Genomic DNA, 20,873 nt, shown 5'->3' with positions numbered 1-20,873 from the left:
GGAAATAGATATTGTATAATTATCATACCATATTTTTTCTATTCTGTTTCGAAATCTGTCAAACTGCTTGGTTGATAATGAGACAAATCTTGCCTTTTGTTTTTTGCTAGTGTGTCAATCTGCTTATCATCTGTCAGCTTGGACCATCCTGGGGGGGCAGGGGAGGACCTGAATTACCATCTGTTGTTTTGTGAATGCAGTAGAGTCAGCATTTTGCCTTATTAGTGCATTAAATCAGTGAATGGAGGGTATCTTTAGGTAAACCAAACAAACTGCAGGCTCAACTTGTCTGGCTTTCAGTGTTTTTCATCATGATGCTGTTTCCAGGAAGGTCATGGTATATGGAGGGAAGACCTGGCACTAGCTGTCAACCTTTCCTTTACGCGAAGCAATCGCAGACAGAGCCAATCAGACACATTATCATAATTACAGCACTGGCTTCCAGAAGGACAATATGGCACAATACACTTACACTAATACTGGAGTGAACTTGGTTTACTCCACCCCTCTGGTGATGCACAGGGTATTATGGGTTCCCACCCACACAAGTATTCTGCTGTGAGTATCAGTTCCCAGTGCTTGAGAGGGCAAAAGCAATTTGCTTATTTGAATCCAGATCTTTTACATTTTATGTATGTGGCTTCACAGGTTATGGCAAGGAGATTCACACTAAAGGGGCCAACAGTCAGTGGGGACTAGTCCCGGAAAGATTCTAAGGAGTTTGAATCAGGTTTTGGAAAACAGGAGAGATGGAGTTTGGTAGGAAGGAATCACAGAATGAGTTATTGTTGAATGAAGGCAGCCATGAGCAGTAATTGCTGGAATACTGGGGAGGGGAGCAGGAGCAACAGCTAATTCTTAATGTGTTTAATTGAACCTTTAATAAATACCAGGCACTGAGTAGGAAGGTTTATATGCATATCTCATTTAATAAACCTTAAAAAATCCCTGTAGGAAAGGTTCCATCAAAGCTATTTTTCTAAGGGGAAAAGTTCAAGATGGCAGAGTCAAACCTTGAGCCCAAGTCTGTGTTACTCCTCCCTGGGTTTCATCTTTGTGCTTTACCTTTTGCTTGAGGTCAGCATGAACTGAGGCTTCTGAGTGGAGCCTTGGCAAGTAACCAGAGATGGAAGGGTTGGGTAAGAATGGAAAAGACTGGATGGAGTATAGACAAGTATGCTCTCATCTACATGTAGATCATATCAAAGCCAGGTTGAGTGTGTTTCATGAGAACTGATCTGTAGCCACAGCAGCGTCAGGGTTTTGGGGTTAAAATCAGGACTTTTAAAGGTGAGGGGAGTTCAGTCTGTCCTGTGGACCCAGGCCAGTATGATAAGGGCCATCTCTAATGCACCAGAAATTTGGAAAGGCCCTGGCAAGTTGGGACTAAAAGAGAGACTTCCACCATAATCCAGTCCAATGTATTCTGTTTATTGTGTTGCATAATTGTTAATAAGATTGCTACTTATTGTCTAACTGAGGCACATTTGAAAGGACAATTAGTGTGTGACATGATCCCCCTCAGTGAGGCCTTTGCTGACAACACTATCCAAAGGCATACCTCTCCTCCAACTGTTGTATCACTGTTTCTTGACTCTATTAAATTTCTTTCACGTAACTTTTCTCCACCTGAAATGAATGTGTTTATGGAATCAATTACCTCCCAAGTAGAATTCATATTCTCTGAGAATAGAGAACATGTCTACACTTTCTTTTCTGCTATATCCTGAGCACCTAAGACAGTTTCTGGCTCCTAGGAGGGTCTCAATAGGTATTTGTTAAATGAATGTGCATTCTGAAAGAAATTGAGGATAGACCTTAGTATGTTTTCCTGACATCAATAAATGTAGCATCAGAAAGAAACAGGTAAGGGCTGTGTGTTGCTCAGTGATAGAGCCCATGAGGTTCTAGCCCCAACACCACCAATACCACCAACACCACCAAAACAAATAACTGGTCAGAGAAATACATATATGTATGTATCATATGTAAAGTACATGTCTATTACTATAACTGACTTATAAATACATTTCATTAAATATGGATAGAATAGAATTCATTCAAAACTTTCACAAATCACCCACAGGAAGCAATATATGTCCTAGCTGGCTCATGTCATCACCAAAAGAGAAATGACCAACGTGAGTGCATCAGCTGGACACTCCAGTGTAAAACAGTGTTTGGAGGATCTTTAAGACCACTCTAATCTGTAATTAAGGAGGACACCCATTTAGGATTTGGGTTTTCTGATTATTTCTTCTTTTATTGCATGTCCAGCCTGATCCATCTCTCTCTGTTCTTCAGATCTGACACTCTCCTTCTGTGTGAGGAGCCGCTCCAGGAAGTGTGTAAACGGACCTTTGCAGGAATCTGCCCGGAGGCGGCTCTGGGCGCTGGAGAACGAGGACCAGGATGTTCGTGCCTTGTTTAAGGTGAGCATGCAACAGGTAAATTCTGAGCGCCTGGCTTCTGTCCTGCGGGATCCTTAGCACCCAGAATAGAGCCTGGAACAAAGTAGGCCCTCAAGAAAACATCTGTCAAAGTGAATGAACGATCAGGTCCACATTCTCTGAGTGAATATGTACAATTTTCTGCTTAATGGGAATGAGTAGAAATTCTGAATGAGGCAACTAGAAGTTGCTGAGTTCGAGAAAATTAGGTTTCAAATCTGCTACTATTTGCTGTATGAGCCTCAGCAAGTTACTCTGCAGAATGGAAATCATAACACCCACCTCATAAGTATATATACATTTTTCTAATGTGGTAAATTTGAATTTTATTTTTGTTACTGTGATATGAAATATTCCATTGCTCTCATTTTAATTCACTTATAACATTTGATACACTCACAACCTGTTCATCTCCAGAAATGTATTATCCCAAACTGAAACTCTTATACCATTAAACCCTAACTCTCCACTGTCACCTTCTCCCCAGGCCCTGCTATCTACTGAGTACATATATTTAAAGTAACAAAATTGCCAATCAAAACCCAATAACTATAAGTATTAAGAGGGGAGGAGGAAAATGCCATAAAGTAAATAAACAACTTCATTTTTTATAATGGGTAGAAAATATCTTCAGATGTTAAACCAAGGGGGAAAGATATGACTAAATTAGCTGCAGTTTGATGGATACTAATTAGGAGAACTAAACTTTGAAATGGATAAAATTTGTTGCAACTAGTGGTGAGGGAAGGACAACATTGCTTTACACAATAAACTAATATATTTCATTCATTCATTTATTTTTGGTACTGGGACCAAAGCCAGGGGTGCTTTATCACTGAGCTATATCCGTAAACCCTTATAATTTTTAACTTTGAGACAGGTCTCACCTGTTTATTTTTAGAGTCTGCATTAATTTGGTACAAAATGAAAGGATAAAAGTGCTCTGACCTGCAGCAAGATAGTTTCTGGTCTTTCGGGAGGAGAACATTAGATAGTAACTGTAGAGAGCTGGGTACTGTGATTGTGTGGAAGTATATACATAAAAAGAGTATATATTTTAAAGTATATACTTTATATACCACAAAAAGTAGTTCAAATTTTATTTTATTATTTTAAATCCTGGAATTCAGGAACTTGGAGACACTGGCTGCTGATTGATCCGTTCAATTTCCTTTTAACTTGAGTCCCATTGATTGGGCAGGAGCAGGGTTTCCTTTAGAGAGCTGGCCTGCTGGGCCAAGGCTTGAGCTGGAAAAGGTTGGGGGCCAAAGCTGAGCCTTGAGCCAACTAGATCTGAGATCCAATCAGAGCTCTGCAGCCTACCCACTGCAGGTGACCTTGGGCAGATGATTTTACCTCTCTGAACCCCAGTCTCCTTGTACTTAAAATATAGGATAATGCCATTTTTAATTAGATCCAATATATCATGGATTATCACATGCATTATTCTTTTCTGTGCCTTTAAGAGAATAATAAAATAAAATATAAAATGGTTAAATATTATAAAAGCATATCTTAGAATGGTTTAAATGCAACTGCACCCTCTTTGTAGGGTTATTGTGGGAATTAAATGAGGTATTACTCATAAAGCTATTGCTGAAGTAGCTGGTATCTAGTAAATTTTCTGCAAATCAATTTTTTACTTTTAACCCCTTCCCCGATTATAGAATCAATATCCTCCAAGGATCTGGGGCCTCCTGGGAATTGGCATGGATGAAACACAGAGCCTAACTTTGCTGAGCTAGGGGCTCTTCTTTTGAATCCTTCTATTTCTTCCTTTTTCCAGTCAGGTTCCCTGAGGATGGGGGTCAAGGAGTTGGTTTTGATGGCAGGACTTGGCTTGGAAAAGAGATGTTTTGAGACCATTACTAGTTATAGTCAACTACAGAGGTTTGGGAAAACAACAGAGAACAATTTATGGAAAATTCTTCATACCAAAAAAAAGTATGAACAGTGATTTAGGCCTTTTTTGATATTAAAAAACAAGAGGCTCATGGACCTCCTTTTAAAAAATATTCTTTTTATTTGTTCTAATTAGTTGTAGGCAATAGAATGCATTTTGACACATCATACATAGAGTATAACTTTTCATTCTTCTGGTTGTTCATGATGTAGAGTAATACAGATCATGTAATTATATATACACATAGGGTCATAATGTCTGATTTATTCTACTATAATTCCTACCCCCATTCCCCCTCCCCTCCCTTCACTCCCCTCTGTCTAGTCCAAAATACCTCTATCCCCCCACCTTGTGAATTAACATCCGCATATCAGAGAAAACATTCTGCCTTTGGTTCTTTGGGATTGGCTTATTTTGCTTCACATAATATTCTCCAGTTTCATAGACCTCCTCTTGCTCTGCTTGTGAGCATGATGTAAACTGAAACAGTCTTTCTAGAGGGCAGCCGAGCGCCTGCATTTTGGAATAGAAACTGTGCATATCCTTGCATTCCAATTGCATTCTGAAATTATTTGTTTCAGAAAAATCAAGGATGTGCACAAATATTTGCTATAAGGATAGTCATCCCAGGATCATTTCTGATATTGAAAAAATGAACTATGATCCAAATGTGAAAACGTAAGGAACCAGGTACAGTGGCACACGCCTGTAATCCTAGGAACTCAGGAGGGTGATGCAGGAGGATCGGGAGTTCAAAGCTAGCCTTAGCAAAAGCAAGGTGCTAAGCAACTCAGTGAGACCCTGTCTCTAAATAAAATACAAAATAGGGGCTGGGGATGTGACTCAGTGATCAAGTGCCCCTGAGTTCAATTCCCAGTAGAAAAAAAAAAAAAACCAAAACAGACAAACAAAAAACCCTATAAGGAAATGATAAGAATTAATTGCATTAATACAACAATGGCATATGTAACCATTAAACATTATGCAGACTACTTAATAATATGAAGGATGTTTTACAACATATCATTTAGCAAAAGAAAAATATTGCAAAAATAATTTAAGTACTATGATTCTCTTTATATAAAATAATTATATGGCAACTCATGTGTAGGAAAAATGATTCATTAGTACAAGAAAGTGTTAACATTTATGATATTTAGGAGAAGAGATTATGAATAATTTTTACTTTTGGGTGCTTTGGTTTTTCTGTTTGTCAGCTTTATAAAAATAATTGTTTGACATAGGTACGAAATTAAATTTGCTTCCAAGCTTCCTTCTATGATTCACCCTCTTCTCCCACATAAACTTTTTCCCCCCTTACACAAAAGGTGGTATTCTCTGCACATGGTTCTATACCTGGGTCTCTTTGTTGCAGCTGTTGTTCCATTTATATATAGAGCCTATATCAGTACACGAAGAACTTCTTCATTCTTTTCTAAGACTACACAATGTCATGATATTCCACTCGGATGAATCATATTCCATTTCAACCAGACTTCTTTTGATTAATATTTAGCTGTTCCTGTTAGGTGTGTGTGTGTGGTGTGTGTTGTAAACTTCCACACCACAGTCAGGAACTTCATGCAGTCTTGGTTCCACAAGTTAGCTTGTCAACAGAGCACCTCTGTCACACCAGGCTAATTCATTACTCTCTTTATTCAGGAACTTTCAGCAAGGTTGGTGAGTATCCAGTCCCAGAAGGCCCAGTTCATCCTCACCTTCAAGACCATGGAAGAAATCTGGAAATTCTCCACCTACCTGAATTTAGGTATGACATGACAGGCAGGTGGAGGAGGACCACTGTATAGTTCAGACAGTCTTTAGAGCTTGATATTAAGGAATGGGTTTATCTCTGATAATTTAAAGTGTTAGAGCTCCAAAGAGGATGGTTAACTTTTCAAATAGCACAAACTGCCTGAAACCAAATCTAAAGCAAATACTATTACTCTAAAATGTCAAATGAAGAAGAAATTCACTTCCTTATATCCAGGGAGAGATTTCTTTATTAGATATCAATCAATTGATAAGTAATTTGGACATCTGTCAAACTGAAAGTACTGAGATAGATGAAGTTTGTTTGTTTTTTTTTTTAATGGAAAACTGCTCTTGAGTAAGACCAAATATGTGCTCAAAATATTAAAATTCTAGATGCTTACCCTATGTATTTGGAAAAGATCAAAGAGATGAGGGAATTACTTACTAAAGTGGCCTCAGCAGCAGAGCATTCTAAAAGGTAAGGGAAGATATTAGGGCACTGTGGCAGAACCACTGCAGTGGGTAATGGCTCATCTGTCTTCTCCGGGGAGAAAAGCCCAATTGATTTCAGAGCCAAGCCAAACCTTACAAAAAGTCCTCTGATTTGATGAACATTGGATGTATCCCAGAAAATGCTGGGTTCCCACGGACATACACAGGGAGAAAAATGGTACAGGGCTGGAGGGTCACAATGACCCATGACTAGAGGTGTAACTTTTCTTACAGTTGTGGTGATTTTCTGTTCTCTCCTAACTGTGTCCAAACTGTGCTCTATGGGCCAGCTGCATCTGTCTCGCATATGACCCGTAGAAAAGTAGAATCTCAGGCTCCACCCTAGACCTACCGAGTCAGGGTCTGTGCTTTAATAAGATCCCCAGGTGTGCACTTTCAAGTTCAAGAAGTATGATTATTGAGTACACAGGCCTACATCAGTATGACGGGCAGCCAGGATGGAAATAGGTTTTTGTAAGAAAGGAAGAAAAAAACCAAGCAAAATGTTAATACAAATAATTCATGTTTGGGGACATGTCAAAGAATTGTATATCATTTTTTTCATATTTTACATAGCTTTTAGTCTGCTTTTCACAAAGCAGAGCTTGCTGAGCATTGGATAAGGGGCAGGGTTAGAATAGGGAGAATGAAGTCAATCCTGACTTTTGTGAACCATGGAGAAACTTCTCAATCTCTACATCATCTGGGCCACAGGAATTTGAACCTTAGGTCAGGAGAATGTGAAGGGGAGACCAGGAACCCTCAGAGTCAACCTGGTAAACTTGGAGACCTCTGTGGTTGTATTAGAGAAAGGTAAATGGGTTTGGTCATCTCAGTGCATTTACAGAGACCCACAGTATGCTGAAATAGTAAATATCACTTTAAACATGACTCATATTTCCCAACAGATGCTGAGAAGAATCAATTCATTCTAGAAAGTTTCTAACTGGCCTATTTTGCTGTTCTATTCTACTTCCACTTATGTGGCAGGTTGGGGATGGGGCCTTGGGTGATGCTCAGGATGGAGCTCACTCACTTTCTTTTGCAGCTAAGCACAGAACTTATCCAGTTCAGGAACCTTGTTGGCTTGACTTCCAGGCTATGTGTCCACTTGTTTGGAACACCTTCTCTTTGACCACAAGTACTGGCTCAACTGCAGGTTGGTGGAGGACACAGAGATCCAAGTGTCTATCGATGATGAACACCTGGAAACCATGTACCTGAGTCTCCTGGTACAGGAAGGTGAGGCCGGCATAGGTGGGGGATGGGCCCCCTTTCATATTTTTAATGGGAGTCGCTGAAATAATTAGGATACCAAGGGAGACAAAAATCATTCAAACATGGGAATACTCACAAATGAACCTACTGTTATACCTGTACATCTAATATTCCTTTCAGTTCAACACTGACATTACATCAACAGCCTTGTTGGTCAATCTCACTGATTGATATTAGGCAGCCCTGGGGAGTTTTAAAAAGATGCCCATACCATGGTTCCACCTTGGCCAATTTTAAATTCCTGGAGATGGGGCCCCAGTCATTGGCAATTTTTTTCTTTTTAACTTCTCATGTAATTCTAATGGTATCTAAGATTGAGAAACACTTATCAAAACATATGATAAAATTTGATTGCAAAATCAAATTGCAAATCTTGAAAAACCTGAAGTATTTAGTGAAATTAAGCAAAGTGATGTTGAAGAACTCCTGAAGCAACCCATGATCTGTTTACAAATGAAGACACCATCAGATTGGCAGATGGCCAAGTCAGATGACTTAGTAAACACATTGAAAGAGCCAGATTTGCATACAATATTTTTATATAAATGATTCTCTTATGATTGCATTGCACAATTCATGCATGAAAGAAAGAATTGCATATTGCATTATTATAAAACTCAGGGTAATTACATTCAACTAAATCAACTTATTCTTTGTTGGGTCTAAGCTTTAGTGTAAAGTTGCAATTATAATTCAAATTCTATTACGTGAAGATGTATTTTTGTTAGTTTTTGTTTTATCTCTTTTTAAAGTAAGGTCCCAATTAAGCCTTCCTTATTCTTGCAGATTTCTCAGAAATGTTGGTGTCTATTTTAAGTGAATTTCCTCTCAGTGGCTTTTTTTTTTTCTTGCCACTTTTCCTGGGATCACAAAGGACCTATTATAATGTTCCCATCTCCCCTTTTCCCTGCCCATAGTCCATTTTACTCTCAGAAAGCAAAACATTTGGGTTCTCGATGGAAATTTTACCTTGAATGATAATGTTTTGTAACATCTTGCAACTCATTAGAAAGGGCTTTTTTTTTTTCTTTTTTTCATGATTACAGGCCACTTCTTCTGCAGAGCCCTGTGCTCCTTGACTCAGCCAGCTGAGAAGGAAGGCGAGTGTTTGACACTTTGCAAGAATGAGCTAATCTCCGTGAAGATCTCTGAAGGAGAATCTGAGTGGGAAGGCGTGTCCTTGGTGACTGGTCAGCGGGGCCTGGTGCCTGCCTCAGTCCTGGAGCCTCTACCTGTCCCTTTCCATCAGTGAGTACCCCCCCCCCACACACTTCCTGAGAGATTCCCTGAGCAGATTGAGATCTGTATAGAACAGAGTAGTCTTGCTTTCAGATAATGGCTTCCACAATACTTGGAAGAGAATAAAATTGGAGTGGATTTTTATTGTTTTATTTTTTTAATAGTCAAGAGTTATACAATTTGATGAAATTGGAGACAGCTCTAAATTTCAGAAGGATCTTGTATCTAAGAGGAAATATACCCCATGGCCTCCCCTTATGCAATATTTTTCAATCTATGGACTGAAGGCCACTTGTATTGGCATGACCTGGAGATTTCAGTACAAATCAGACTCTCTGGTTCCCCTCAGACTCTCTTGGGATTGAGACCAGGAGTCAATATTTTGAAATAAACTCCCCAGTGAATGTTTTTCTCACTGAAGTTTGGGAATCCCTGCTGAAGATACTATAAATGCAAACATATAGAGTGATAACAAACACTTTCCCAGACCATGGACTCCAGGTTGTCTGGCAGAGAATCTGACAGTGAGAACGTAAAAGGATCATTTGTTAGATATTTAACTGACAAACTGCTGCAGAGCCAGAAAATACCCCAAGTCTTCTGGACCCCATTTCTTTCCACAGTGCCTGGTATAAAGTAAGTTCTCAATAAGTATTTGCTGTCATTAAAATAAGACAAATAATGATCCTCATTATCATTTTCCTTATAGATGATTCTGCTTATTGTTCTATTTTTTTTTTTTGAAATCTATGTTTGTTTGCAAACCCCATGTTTCCATTGGCAGATGGTTCCTAAAGAATTATCCAGGAAACTGTGGTCTTTCCAGGAAGAAGGATTGGACAGGCTCCTATCAGATGGGTATGACTGAATTCAAAACACAGTATTGTTAAGGAGATGATGTTGTCCTGCCTACTAATTTTATCTGCAGGTTTGGAATAGTTGTAAATTCCTGTCTTGTTTCTGCTACTGACTGGATCTGGGGAAGTCAGTTCTATCTGTATGGGTGGGTTTTCTTGCCTGTGAAATAAGAGGTCTCAAGTCAGGGCTGCAGCTATACATGCCTGCAGGGGTAGCCATGACCCAGGGATGTGTGGAGGACTTAATGGAAGGATGATAGAGATTTAAAGATGGACAGGTGGAAAAAAAAAACACCAAAAACCCTGGTGTGCATCAAATTAAGTATTTTTGAGCCGATTTGACTGATAGATGGCCTATTTCAATCACTGGGTGAAAATATTTCTAATTTTCCTTAAAATTATTTGAAATAAAACTTGAATTCAGAAAGAATATGAATGCTGGGCACATAGTAGAGAAAATATTTGTGGAATGAATAAATGAAATAAATGAATATACACATACATATATGTTCACACATGCCTGTATTAAGGTGATCTTTACTTGTTTGTGTACACACACCCCTAACTGTGAGCATACATGTGTCCATTTTAGATAATGAAGTACTTAGAGTATACCTTCCTATCATTGTCATCCCTCAATTTCCCTTCCTCACTATGGTCCCTGGCACATATCCATAGCAAAAAGTGCAATTGTACAAGTTCTAAGACCAAATGACACTTTTAAAAATAAAGAACTGGAAGGAATTTTGGAACTCAGATGTTAGAGATAATCAATAACTAACCATAAACAAGATTTTTAGCTTTCTGAGGCAATGTTGCCTTATAGTTAGGAATGAGGGTCTTCAAAATCTATTCTGGGTTCAAAGTCTGCTGCACAACTTAATACCATTGGGACCTTGACCATTCATCTGTCCTCATTATTAATAAAATGATATAATAAAACCAGCTTCAAATGTCATCAAGAGAACTAAACATGATGGCCTCTGTAAATCACATAGTACCATTTCTTATTATAGATGTCATGGTAAGTCCTGTTGTCCCACAAAGCAGGGGAATTTCTGATCTTGAAGACGTCATGGTAGAAACTTGAGGGAAATATCTGAAAATAACTGAGCCAGTGGTGTTAGAAAAGGAATAAAAGCAAACATGGAAACGGAGGCCACCGTCTCCAGGAGAGCAGGATTAGTGGGAAGTTCTAGACTCAGTATGCTACTATAAGCTTCTTGCACAATTCACTCTTAGTGCTGCTTCTACTTAGTAGTCTAGACAAAGGGGTTTGATGGTTGCCCTACCTATCTTTTAGGACTCTTGGGAAAACTCTGAGAAAATGACATAAATGTTCTTTGTAAACTGAATTGTACAACAATCATAAAGAATGATTAGATCCTAATTTGTTAGAAAATTGGGTAGTTACTGTGATCAGAAAGAGAGACTTTCAGATCCCTCTGATCATCAGCACTTTCCATTCTATCAGTGATAACAAGGCTGACCTCTACTGAGGGTTGACTAGATTCCAGGCATTGTGAGCATTGTCTCTTTGACACTAACATTTATAAGCATCAGGTGTGCTTATTATCCCCATCTCACTGTGACTGAGGGTCACAGTGGCCAAAGCAACTGGAGGATGTATAGACATATTCTGGTTTAGTGATCCTCGCACACTGGTTTGTGGATTTGTGCCACTCATGGCCAGGTGTTTACAATGGCAGTGGCAAAATCATAACAGGACAATGCTGTGAACTTTTCAATTTTTCATAAACCACAGTTATCCAGTTTTAAGGCATATCCAGTATCTGGAGACTATTTTTCTTATGCTTTTCTAAACATCTTTTTTTAAAAAATAAAACAGTGGTGGAAGTGCATCATATTTCCTCTTTTTTTTTTTTTAGAGAGAGAGAGAGAGAATTTTTAATGTTTATTTTTTAGTTCTTGGCGGACGCAACATCTTTGTTGGTATGTGGTGCTGAGGATCGAACCCGGGCCGCACGCATGCCAGGCGAGCGGGCTACCGCTTGAGCCACATCCCCAGCCCCCCATAGTTCCTCTTCTTGAATGCCTTACTTTAGCAAAATGAGAAGCCAGTCACCCTGTGTCATTCTTGCCAGTTTATTTTTTTGGGGGGGGGGGAATTTTACTCATCTTTAAAGTTTTAAAGCCTGGGTCCCCTCACTCAGTCTCTGTGCATTGGCAGGTCAGGGAAGGCTTGGCTGCTGGTGCCTTATTTATGAGCTGTGTGCCATTTCCCCAGGCAGAGGACGATGCAAGGCCTCGAAGGATTATGAGCGGAAAGAAAAGGACGAACTGAGCTTCTGCCAGGGAGAAAGCATTGAGATTGTGGGCTTCGTCATCCCGGGGCTTCAGTGGTTCATTGGGAAGTCAATGAGCTCAGGAGAAGTGGGCTTTGTCCCCACCAAGAGCATAGATCCCGATTCCTGCTCTCCAATGTGAGTATGCCATGAGGTGTCATCATCTTTGAGTTGAGACTCAGTGTTCATAGGATAACAGAGGCAGGCCTTGGAGTTAATGGATTATATTTGGACTTAGGCATCTTGCATCTTGCCCTACATGGCAACAACTTTTAGTACCATTAAATTAATTTAGTCATCACATTTTAGCTGGCTTGGTTGTAAGGGCCACACTCTCACACAGCCCCTGTATCACACAAGGAGGCTGCACCACTTTCTTCTTATCCACAGTGCCATCTGTTGGTCCTCGCTGTCACCTGTGGGACCTCATGAACCACAGATTGCCCAATTTGGTAGGGAAGGGGAAAGAGAGGATGGAGATGGGGAAAATCAAGGGGAACCGGGAACTAGTGTACCCCCAGACCCTCTCTGGATTGCAGATCTTCTTGAACCACCGAGGAGGGTGAATTTTGAGCTCAAATGAATGGTAGCCCAGCAAGAGGCCTCAAGTAGTGGACAGTGAGCTGAGGTCGCCTGGGTATGGCCCCTGTGTGCTGTGCCAATGGCTGCCACTGGGTGTCACTCTGAGCCTGTGATCTTTTGGTAGGGGATTTCTGAGGATGGTCTCAGCATTAGCTGAAGATCTCTTCTACAGGGGTTCCCTCCCTATTCTTCCATGAGGTGTGTGTACGCACACAAACATACCAAATTGGTCCTGTATTGAGAGAGGAATTCCTCCACAGGCTGTCTCCTGGGTCAGATTTAGCCTATGCCTCTGACCCATAGGGAAGGGCCCCTGCTTGTCCTGGAAAGTAAAACTGGATTTCCTTTTTCTCACAGCACAGCGTTTAACCCCAGTTCTCCAGTTTCTCAGCAGCAGCCGATGGAAAGCCAGTTCTTAAAACTTGCAGCCAGCATTTTGCCCAAATAGATACAGTATTTGGGTTTGGCCAGAGTGGCATTGGGGAACTTGGAGCTTCCGAGTGTGATAGAAAGTCATATCCTTCCTTTATTAATGTTGAAAAAGATCTGAGATGTGTTTGTGCATGTTTTACAAGGCAAAAGACTTGGGGGATCTTTTTACCCCATCTGACTTTTAATCTTCTGATTCCTGCTCCAGAGGCAAATGCTGCTTGAAGTTGCTTTGTTATCTTTTCAGTCTTTTTTTCTGATACTCTAAAAAATTATTAATTGTTTATAAGAAAAAAAATTGATATAACCTACTTAAAAATCTTATATAATTTGTTTTCTGCAACTGGCATTTTTTCGGTTAACATTGTAAACTGAGGATTTATTCACATTGGGATAAGTATAATTCATTTGAACAGTGTTACTTAAAGAAAATGTATACAGTTGCATGTCTAAACTAAAAACAAACAAACAAACAAACAAGATTGGTACATTAGTGCACTCAAGATAAGAAAAAAACATAAAGAAAAGATAGTATTACAAATTTTAAAAATTCTATCTTTTATTATATTCTCATTTTAGTCTTCATATTATCTTTGTCTTTTTTATATTTTCCATTTCTTGTGGTAGATATTTTTGCTGTTGAGAATTTTGTTGTTAGTTTCATAGCTGTTTCTATGTAAGTAAGCAGTATTTTTTCTAAGTTTCTAATTTTTTTCTTTGTCGTTGATGAAACCATACAATTATACCATATGATATATTCCATAATAAATTTAAAGTAGATTATTTACTTTATTCTTCAAAAAGTACCTCTATTAGTAGTTATTTCAGAGAAGATGTGTGAATTGTAAATACTCCTAGTAATTTGTTCTTCTTTGTCTTACATATACTGAAAAATATACTCTTGGATGATAATTTAACTAGATACAGAATAGCATCTTCAAAGTGTGAGGGAAAGTAACTATTAATATAAATTTCTAAGTCCATTTTCAGCATTTTATTTTATTAGTTTTTTAGAGAGCCATTTTTTTCCTTTGGTCAACCATGTTTTTAAAATTACATTAACATTTTAAAATTACATTAACATCCACAATGTCATTTGTCAGTTTCCTTGAACTCTCTCCAAGTATCTCTCTCCAACATTTACATTGATAATTTTCTTATTCATTTTGTTTCTATTTCAGTAGTCTATGTTCTTATTGTTTAGATTTAATTCTTTCATCCCATGAAATTGAACAGTGAAGTAATAGATAATTGAACCCAGAAGGAAAAATTAGGAGAAATGGAAAATTTGAAAAGACCTATAAACATGAAGAAATGGACCTCCTGTTAAAAATGATACTATTTTTATTTATTTTGCTCAGGATTTGGTGTGCTTCTTCAATCAGAAGACTCATGTCTTTCTTCAATTCTGGAAAATTCTCAATCATTCTCCCTTTGAATATTGCCTCTCTCTCATTCTTTAATCTCTCTTGTGGAATTCCTCTCAGAGGTATGTTGGACCCATTCTATCCTCAATCTTACTTAATCAGTTCTTTTGTAATAGTTCACCATTTTTTACTTTAGACCACATTCAGGATAATTTCCTCAAAATGATCTTCAGTTTCACTAATTGTTTCCTCAGCTGTAACTAAACTTGCTATTTAATCTCCTACCCCCAAATGGCACATTGTCTTTAATTTCCATGCCTTTGTTTTCTATTTGAATTTTCCTAGTGTCACAGATGGTTGTTTCTCCTTTTGCAATGTTTCATCTTTTCTTTGAAGTTTCTATTCATTCTATTTATTTCATTGTTTTAACCAGGCTTATAAATTATTCTTTGGATTAGTGCTATTTCTAGTTGTGCAGAATATATTTACCTGAGTATGCATCTTCTGGATCTCAATGTTTTTGTGGGTAGTTCATTTTCTTAATTTGTACTTTTGTATTTGTATTTTTTTGTTATGTGAAGTAATTTCCAACATTTAGAAGTGTTGCATGAATCATGGACTGAAGAAAATTTCCCTTGGAGTAAGTTTTACACTTGCTTCTCCTGGAATCCTAAGAACTCATGATCCAGGACTAATTTTTTTACTGTTGTTCTTTGTGGCACCTTCACTGTACAGTGTAAATTCAGATTCCACACCTTCAATGGTGTAGGCCTAGTTGTTTGATTTTTTTTTTTCCTAGGGACTCAGGTAGATGAAAAGTGTGCTCTTGACAGGCAGGGCAAAGTTTTCCACTCATCTCTTTGAGGAAGTTGTTACCCTTCGAAGTCCATACTTTATGAATAGAGCTTAATTCAGCTCCCTGCTTGACACAGATTCAAAGTCACATCTCCTGATCCTGGGGATCATTGCAAGGTGAGCCCCACTTTTGAGGGCCAGTATCTGAGTTGAAACCATTAGGGTCTCTGGGCCAACTGCTTTAACTTACCAACCTGAGTTTGGTTTCTGCTTTATTTTCTGGATCCCAGGGATTTCCCTTTCTTTAGAGTTAAAGCATGGCTCACAGTAGTTATCTCTGCTGTACATTATCCAGGATTTGTGTGTCCAGAGAGAAGAGCCCTTTAGAATACTTTAGGCTATCATATTGCCAGAAGCTTTGCCATATTCTTCTAACCAAGCTTTCATTTTGGAAATCCACAACGTCATTTATCAGTTTCCTTGAACTCTCTCCAAGTACCTGAAAGTCAGAACGCTAGCAGTTCAAGTCTGAGGCAGTGGACCTCAGAGGTACAAGACCTAAGATTCAGTCTCAGCTTCATCACTTTGTGGCTGTGTAATTCTGAACATGGACTCTTTCATAACCATTTTCTTCATCTATGAATATGGATTTAAACACCTACATCATAGAGTTATTAGGTACAGTAAATGAGATGGGCAGCTCTTTGGGGAGAATCTGGAGATCAGGCCAGAGAAATGGGGGCTCAGTGGACATGGTGAGATAAACCCTAGGCCAGAATCAGGACATGGCTCTAGTACCAGTTCTGTTGTTATTTACTGCGGTAGCCCTGAGCTCTTCATGTAGTTGCAAGTTTCTTCTTTGGATTTTAAGCTGCCTTACGAGAGCTATGGAGACAAAGGGTGAGTGGCTGGCCACAGCACACCCTCCCTGAATTTTATTATTCCCTGATCTACCACGTCCAAAACACACATTTCAGTTTTCAGTGCCTCCATTTCTTCCTCTGCAAAAAAGGTGTACATTGTACCTGCCTTGAGCTCATAGGACAAGGGACCAGACAGGAGAAAGAAGCACAGAAGGACAATTCTGGAGATTTTCGAGAAACCCCTACCTCTTCTGTAGAGGAGGCTCAGTGTATGCATGAGGGAAAACTCCTTGGGCTTGGTGAATTAACCACCTTAAAGATAGTGCTTGATGCTGACTCAGTGCCAGGAGCAGGGCCTGTTCCTACCAGCCACCCTGGAGCTCCTTATAATTCCCCAGGGTAGTTGATAGAGCACTTAGAAGTGTCTTACTTCCATAGTGGGAAAACTGGCCTTGAATTAATCCTAGTTGAAATAATAGACATTGATTCCTTTTGATAACATTTTCTTGTTGTAGATGAAAATATTTCTTCATTAAAAATATTAATGCACACACACAAAATTGTACATGCCTCATAGGGCAATTATGGGGATTAAATGAGGTGATAGTGTATGATTCATCATAACCCTCCAAAAGTATTAGCCATTATTAACTCTTGAATTTCTCAGGTAATTGTTTAGGCATAAGAAAGACAATGGAATGAATCTGATCTAACTTTCCTATGAATATATGTGAATATGCCACAGTGAATGTCAACATTGTGTACATCCACAAGACTGGGATCCATATCTTATATCCATAAGATATACTCTATTTTTTGTATAAATGTAGAAACAGACTCTGTTGTCATGTATAACTAAAAGAACAAATAAAACTTAAAAAAAATTGGCCCTGAGGTTCAAAAACAATTGAAAGTGATCTTAAAACATTTTCAGCTAGGTAGTAGATTGAATGCTTCCTAAGGCATTTCTAGTTGCAAATTCTTAACTAATTCCATGTAAATTTTTAACAACTCCATAACACATCTTTAGTAAGCAAACCAGTCTTAACAATCAGGTTACACAGCAGGATGAGTATAAAGATCCTATGTTTATGATCATTTCTTCCAGGCCCCTGACTCTCTTACCCATGCTTTTTCTCCCTTCATATTACATAATGCTGTTCTATGTCATGTAATCAAGTCTCAGCAACTGTGACAGATTCCTTCCCACCACGGTGAAACTCTCTTCATTGTTCCTCTAGATTGTATTACTTGTCCCTAACTTTTTCCTCAAATAGCCTAAGGGCAAAGAAACTTGGTTCCTTTCCAATCTTTATACAACAACCAGATCCTATTTATCCCATAAAAACTGGGCATCATGTGGCCTCAAAGAGTGGGTTGTGGTTGAGAGAGAGGGATTTTTTTTCCTTTTTTCTTGCGGGGGAGGAATGGAGTTTTAGGAAGAAGGGTGTTTGCATTTCCACTTTGACCTACTTTGATAACCACACAGCTCAGTTCTCTGTGCACGAGGTGCTAATAGTTCTTTTTCTTTGGCAGGAAAAATATAATTTGCAACAGTAAGATGAAGAGTCTGATTTCAGCCATGAGCAATGGGTTGATTGCTTCTCTAAGTTCTTTACTGCATCCTAAGGACAAAGAGAAGGAGGTGGAGCCTGGAACCTGGCACTGACCTGTCTCTGTCTTGTGCCCCATGCAGGAGCAAGAACTCTGCGTTTTTCAGTGATGAGGAAAGGTGCTCTCTGTGGGCCCTGGGAAACGACAAGAAAGCGGAGTGTGCCAGCTTCCTCCACGCACTGGCTCAGACTGACATCACATCTGTCTACAGGCTTAGTGAGTGTTTGGTCTTTAACCTCCTCAACTAGGAGGGTATCCATACTTAGGAATAGACTATCTCTAAATTCTAATCCCATCTAGGAATTTGGGGCCATAGTCACTATTCAGTTGATGACTGGATCATATTTGATTAGCTGCATTTCACTTTAGATTTCAGATATTTCTGACATTGCACAGGACATATTGTCTAGAAACTATGAGATAAGATGAAATCCACTTGCCTACACCATGAGTGTCAGCTGCATTGGGTCTTCTATCCCAACCTCAGAAAAGAACTTCCTGAACTCTGGCTGAAGTCCCTCTTTTGAGAGATGAAATAAAAACCTAATAAGAAAGATGGGGGTCATACGATGTCACAACTGGAAGGGCCCTAAGAGATGATTTCTCCCCTCATTTTCCATACTGGGAAACTGAGGTCCAAATGAATTAATGCCAGAGCCAAAATAAGAACTGCTGTCTTCTAACTACCCATCAGGACAGTCCCTTTCACCACACTGCCCCAGATAAAATGATATTGGGCTTTTGGATACATTCGCCTTGTGGGGTGAGGGGCCTCATTGTCTCACATATTTTCCTCTATTTCGGAAGGATTGGGTGAGCAAATGAATGGATGATACTGATTTCCTGTGTCAGGAAGCACATTCATTCTCCCATGATGGTTTGAAGAAGAATTCTTTTTTCTTCCACCTCTTCAGTGATGGTGATGTTGTGTCCACTTCTGTGTAGATGGGCCATATTTCATGGGTACATCCAGAGATACTGCATGAGGCACTGTCAGGCCAACTCCCAGGATATAGGAGGGGGGTGGAGACTTTATCCATGTATAGGAGGAACACCTACCCCAGATATCAGCTCCCAGCCCAGCTTTGCTTTTGAGCAGATCACACGGGTCCATAACTCTGAGGCAGCCAGTTGAAGCTGACACTGCCTAGTAGATGTGGGTGAAGACTGAAAACCAAGGAAAGCTCAGGGTGTGCCACCGGAGGGCAGAGGCGGGTGGCAGACTTGGGTCAGAGGTTATCTGCTACTCTTCATCCATTGGTTGTGAGACTCAAGGGTAGGCCCAGGCAGCATGTTGTCTTTTGTTAAAGGTCAGGGGTGCAGCTCTGCTGAGCTTAGGTTGTGCCCTAGAGTTATGCAGCTTCCCTGGCACCGAGGCAGTTGGCAGAGGGCTGTCTCAATGATAGAGTCCAGCTTTCTTGACCTGTGCCATGGGAAGGAGTGACCCTCTGATTCATCTTCCCATCTGGTAACTCATTTGTGCTCTTGATGTCCTGGCCCCAAGATAAATGACTGCAGTAAGACTGGCACACACCTCTCAGTGTCAGAGAGGCCAGGGCATGTGAGCAGTTTTCCAGAGCCAAGCTCCTCAGCTCTCCATCTTTAGCTGTGGGGGCTCCACTCTACAAGTTGCAGATTTTGAGTGTCTGCAGTGACCGTCTTAGAAGCAGGCTTCCCTGGATAGCAGAAGGAAGAAGGTTGACTCAATGAGGGGCCTGCAGGTCTTCCATGTTTTCTGGCAACCCAGAAGGGGCCCACAGACAGCTGTTGCTTTTCTGTCAGGAAGAGGTGGAATCTTCTCTTTAGAAACCCCCATCTGTGGCTTATGAATCTGGCCTTTACCTCCTCAGCTCCACGGTGGCTCTTCAGGCAAGAGTGTTAATTTATTCACTGCCGAGCTCAACCCGTCTTCTTGGTTCTTACCTCATCTTGTTGTACTTTTATGATGCTCGGTGCCTGCATCCCAAGACACCTTGGCCTCTGCGACTTTTCTCTTTGCCTTTTTGGTCTCTTTCGGCCAGAAATACTAGTGTTCTTCAGGCATATTAACTAATCTCCCTCTCCTGTTCTCCCTCCCTTCCTGCTCTACTCTCCTTCCAAATGCTTTGCCTGTGTGATCACATTCCATCTTGGGACACTGGCCAGCTCCTGGTGACCTGCTGTGGGCCACAAATCTGTATTTGCAGTCTCCGCTTTGCTCCTTAGCTCCAGACCTACTCTATTCTCTGCTGACAACTCCTGCAAGTAACTCAAAATTAAGATGGCTAAAGCTGCACTCAGGATTCTTCTTTCTTCCTCCTCATCCCACCTGTGTACTTCAGGGAACAAAACTGGGCACCTCAGAGGCATTTTGCTCTTTTTTCCTCACCCAGTCCCCCTGCATGTGCCACTTTTACCAAGTGCAGTGTCCAGTGCCTTGTGCACATTAACCCATGCTTGTCAAGTGGATGGGTGACGAGTGAATGGAGCATGTGATTCACATGGAAAGGGAGCAGTGTCACACCCTGCCAGATGCTCTGCACTTGGAGTTCAGGCCTGGCTCTGTGGAAACTTGCTGAGACTTTTGCTTCTTTCTGGCCTTCAGATTTTATCATCCCCCCACCCCATACCAGCCTTTTGGTATAGAGCTTGTTTCCAGAATTCCTTCTCTGACTCTGGGTCTCAGTTCCCAACTGTAAAGTGTATGGGTTAAACAGGAAGGTCGGGTCCATACATCTCCTAAACTGATGTGGAAGGGGCAGGATCTGCCATTTTTAAATGATAACTGATGGTCTGAAACTTCACTACGAAGCTTCCCTAGGGGTTCCTGGCCTGGGTCCCTGGAGGCATCGGCATGGTGACTCATTCTGACCTAACATTAGGTCTGTCCTTCATCTCTACCTAGGTGGGTTTGAATCCATCCAGAATCTTCCCAATGATTTGAGCGGTGAGTAGAAATTATGC

General features: G+C 40.1%; 1 protein-coding gene across 5 annotated transcripts in view; it reads left to right on the top strand.

The window, feature by feature from the left end:
- Nucleotides 1-20,873, top strand: part of Sh3tc2 (SH3 domain and tetratricopeptide repeats 2) — a 55,239-nt gene that overhangs the window by 11,089 nt on the left and 23,277 nt on the right. For 4 of the 5 annotated variants that reach the window (XM_078047490.1, XM_040272148.2, XM_021725694.3 and 1 more), the window contains exons 3-10: nucleotides 2,305-2,432; nucleotides 6,016-6,121; nucleotides 7,699-7,842; nucleotides 8,925-9,126; nucleotides 9,902-9,975; nucleotides 12,223-12,418; nucleotides 18,013-18,146; nucleotides 20,815-20,856. In XM_078047490.1, the coding sequence (XP_077903616.1) occupies nucleotides 2,305-2,432; nucleotides 6,016-6,121; nucleotides 7,699-7,842; nucleotides 8,925-9,126; nucleotides 9,902-9,975; nucleotides 12,223-12,418; nucleotides 18,013-18,146; nucleotides 20,815-20,856 (1,026 nt within the window). Of the gene's footprint in view, nucleotides 1-2,304; nucleotides 2,433-6,015; nucleotides 6,122-7,698; nucleotides 7,843-8,924; nucleotides 9,127-9,901; nucleotides 10,046-12,222; nucleotides 12,419-18,012; nucleotides 18,147-20,814; nucleotides 20,857-20,873 lie in introns of those variants that run through there. The other variant, XM_040272150.2, reaches the window with a different exon arrangement.

Source organism: Ictidomys tridecemlineatus, chromosome 1, assembly GCF_052094955.1.
Source record: "Ictidomys tridecemlineatus isolate mIctTri1 chromosome 1, mIctTri1.hap1, whole genome shotgun sequence".
In the NCBI taxonomy this organism is placed as follows: domain Eukaryota; kingdom Metazoa; phylum Chordata; class Mammalia; order Rodentia; family Sciuridae; genus Ictidomys; species Ictidomys tridecemlineatus.
The sequence above is the reverse complement of the archived record's forward strand: the minus strand, read 5'-3'. Positions and strand labels throughout refer to the sequence as shown.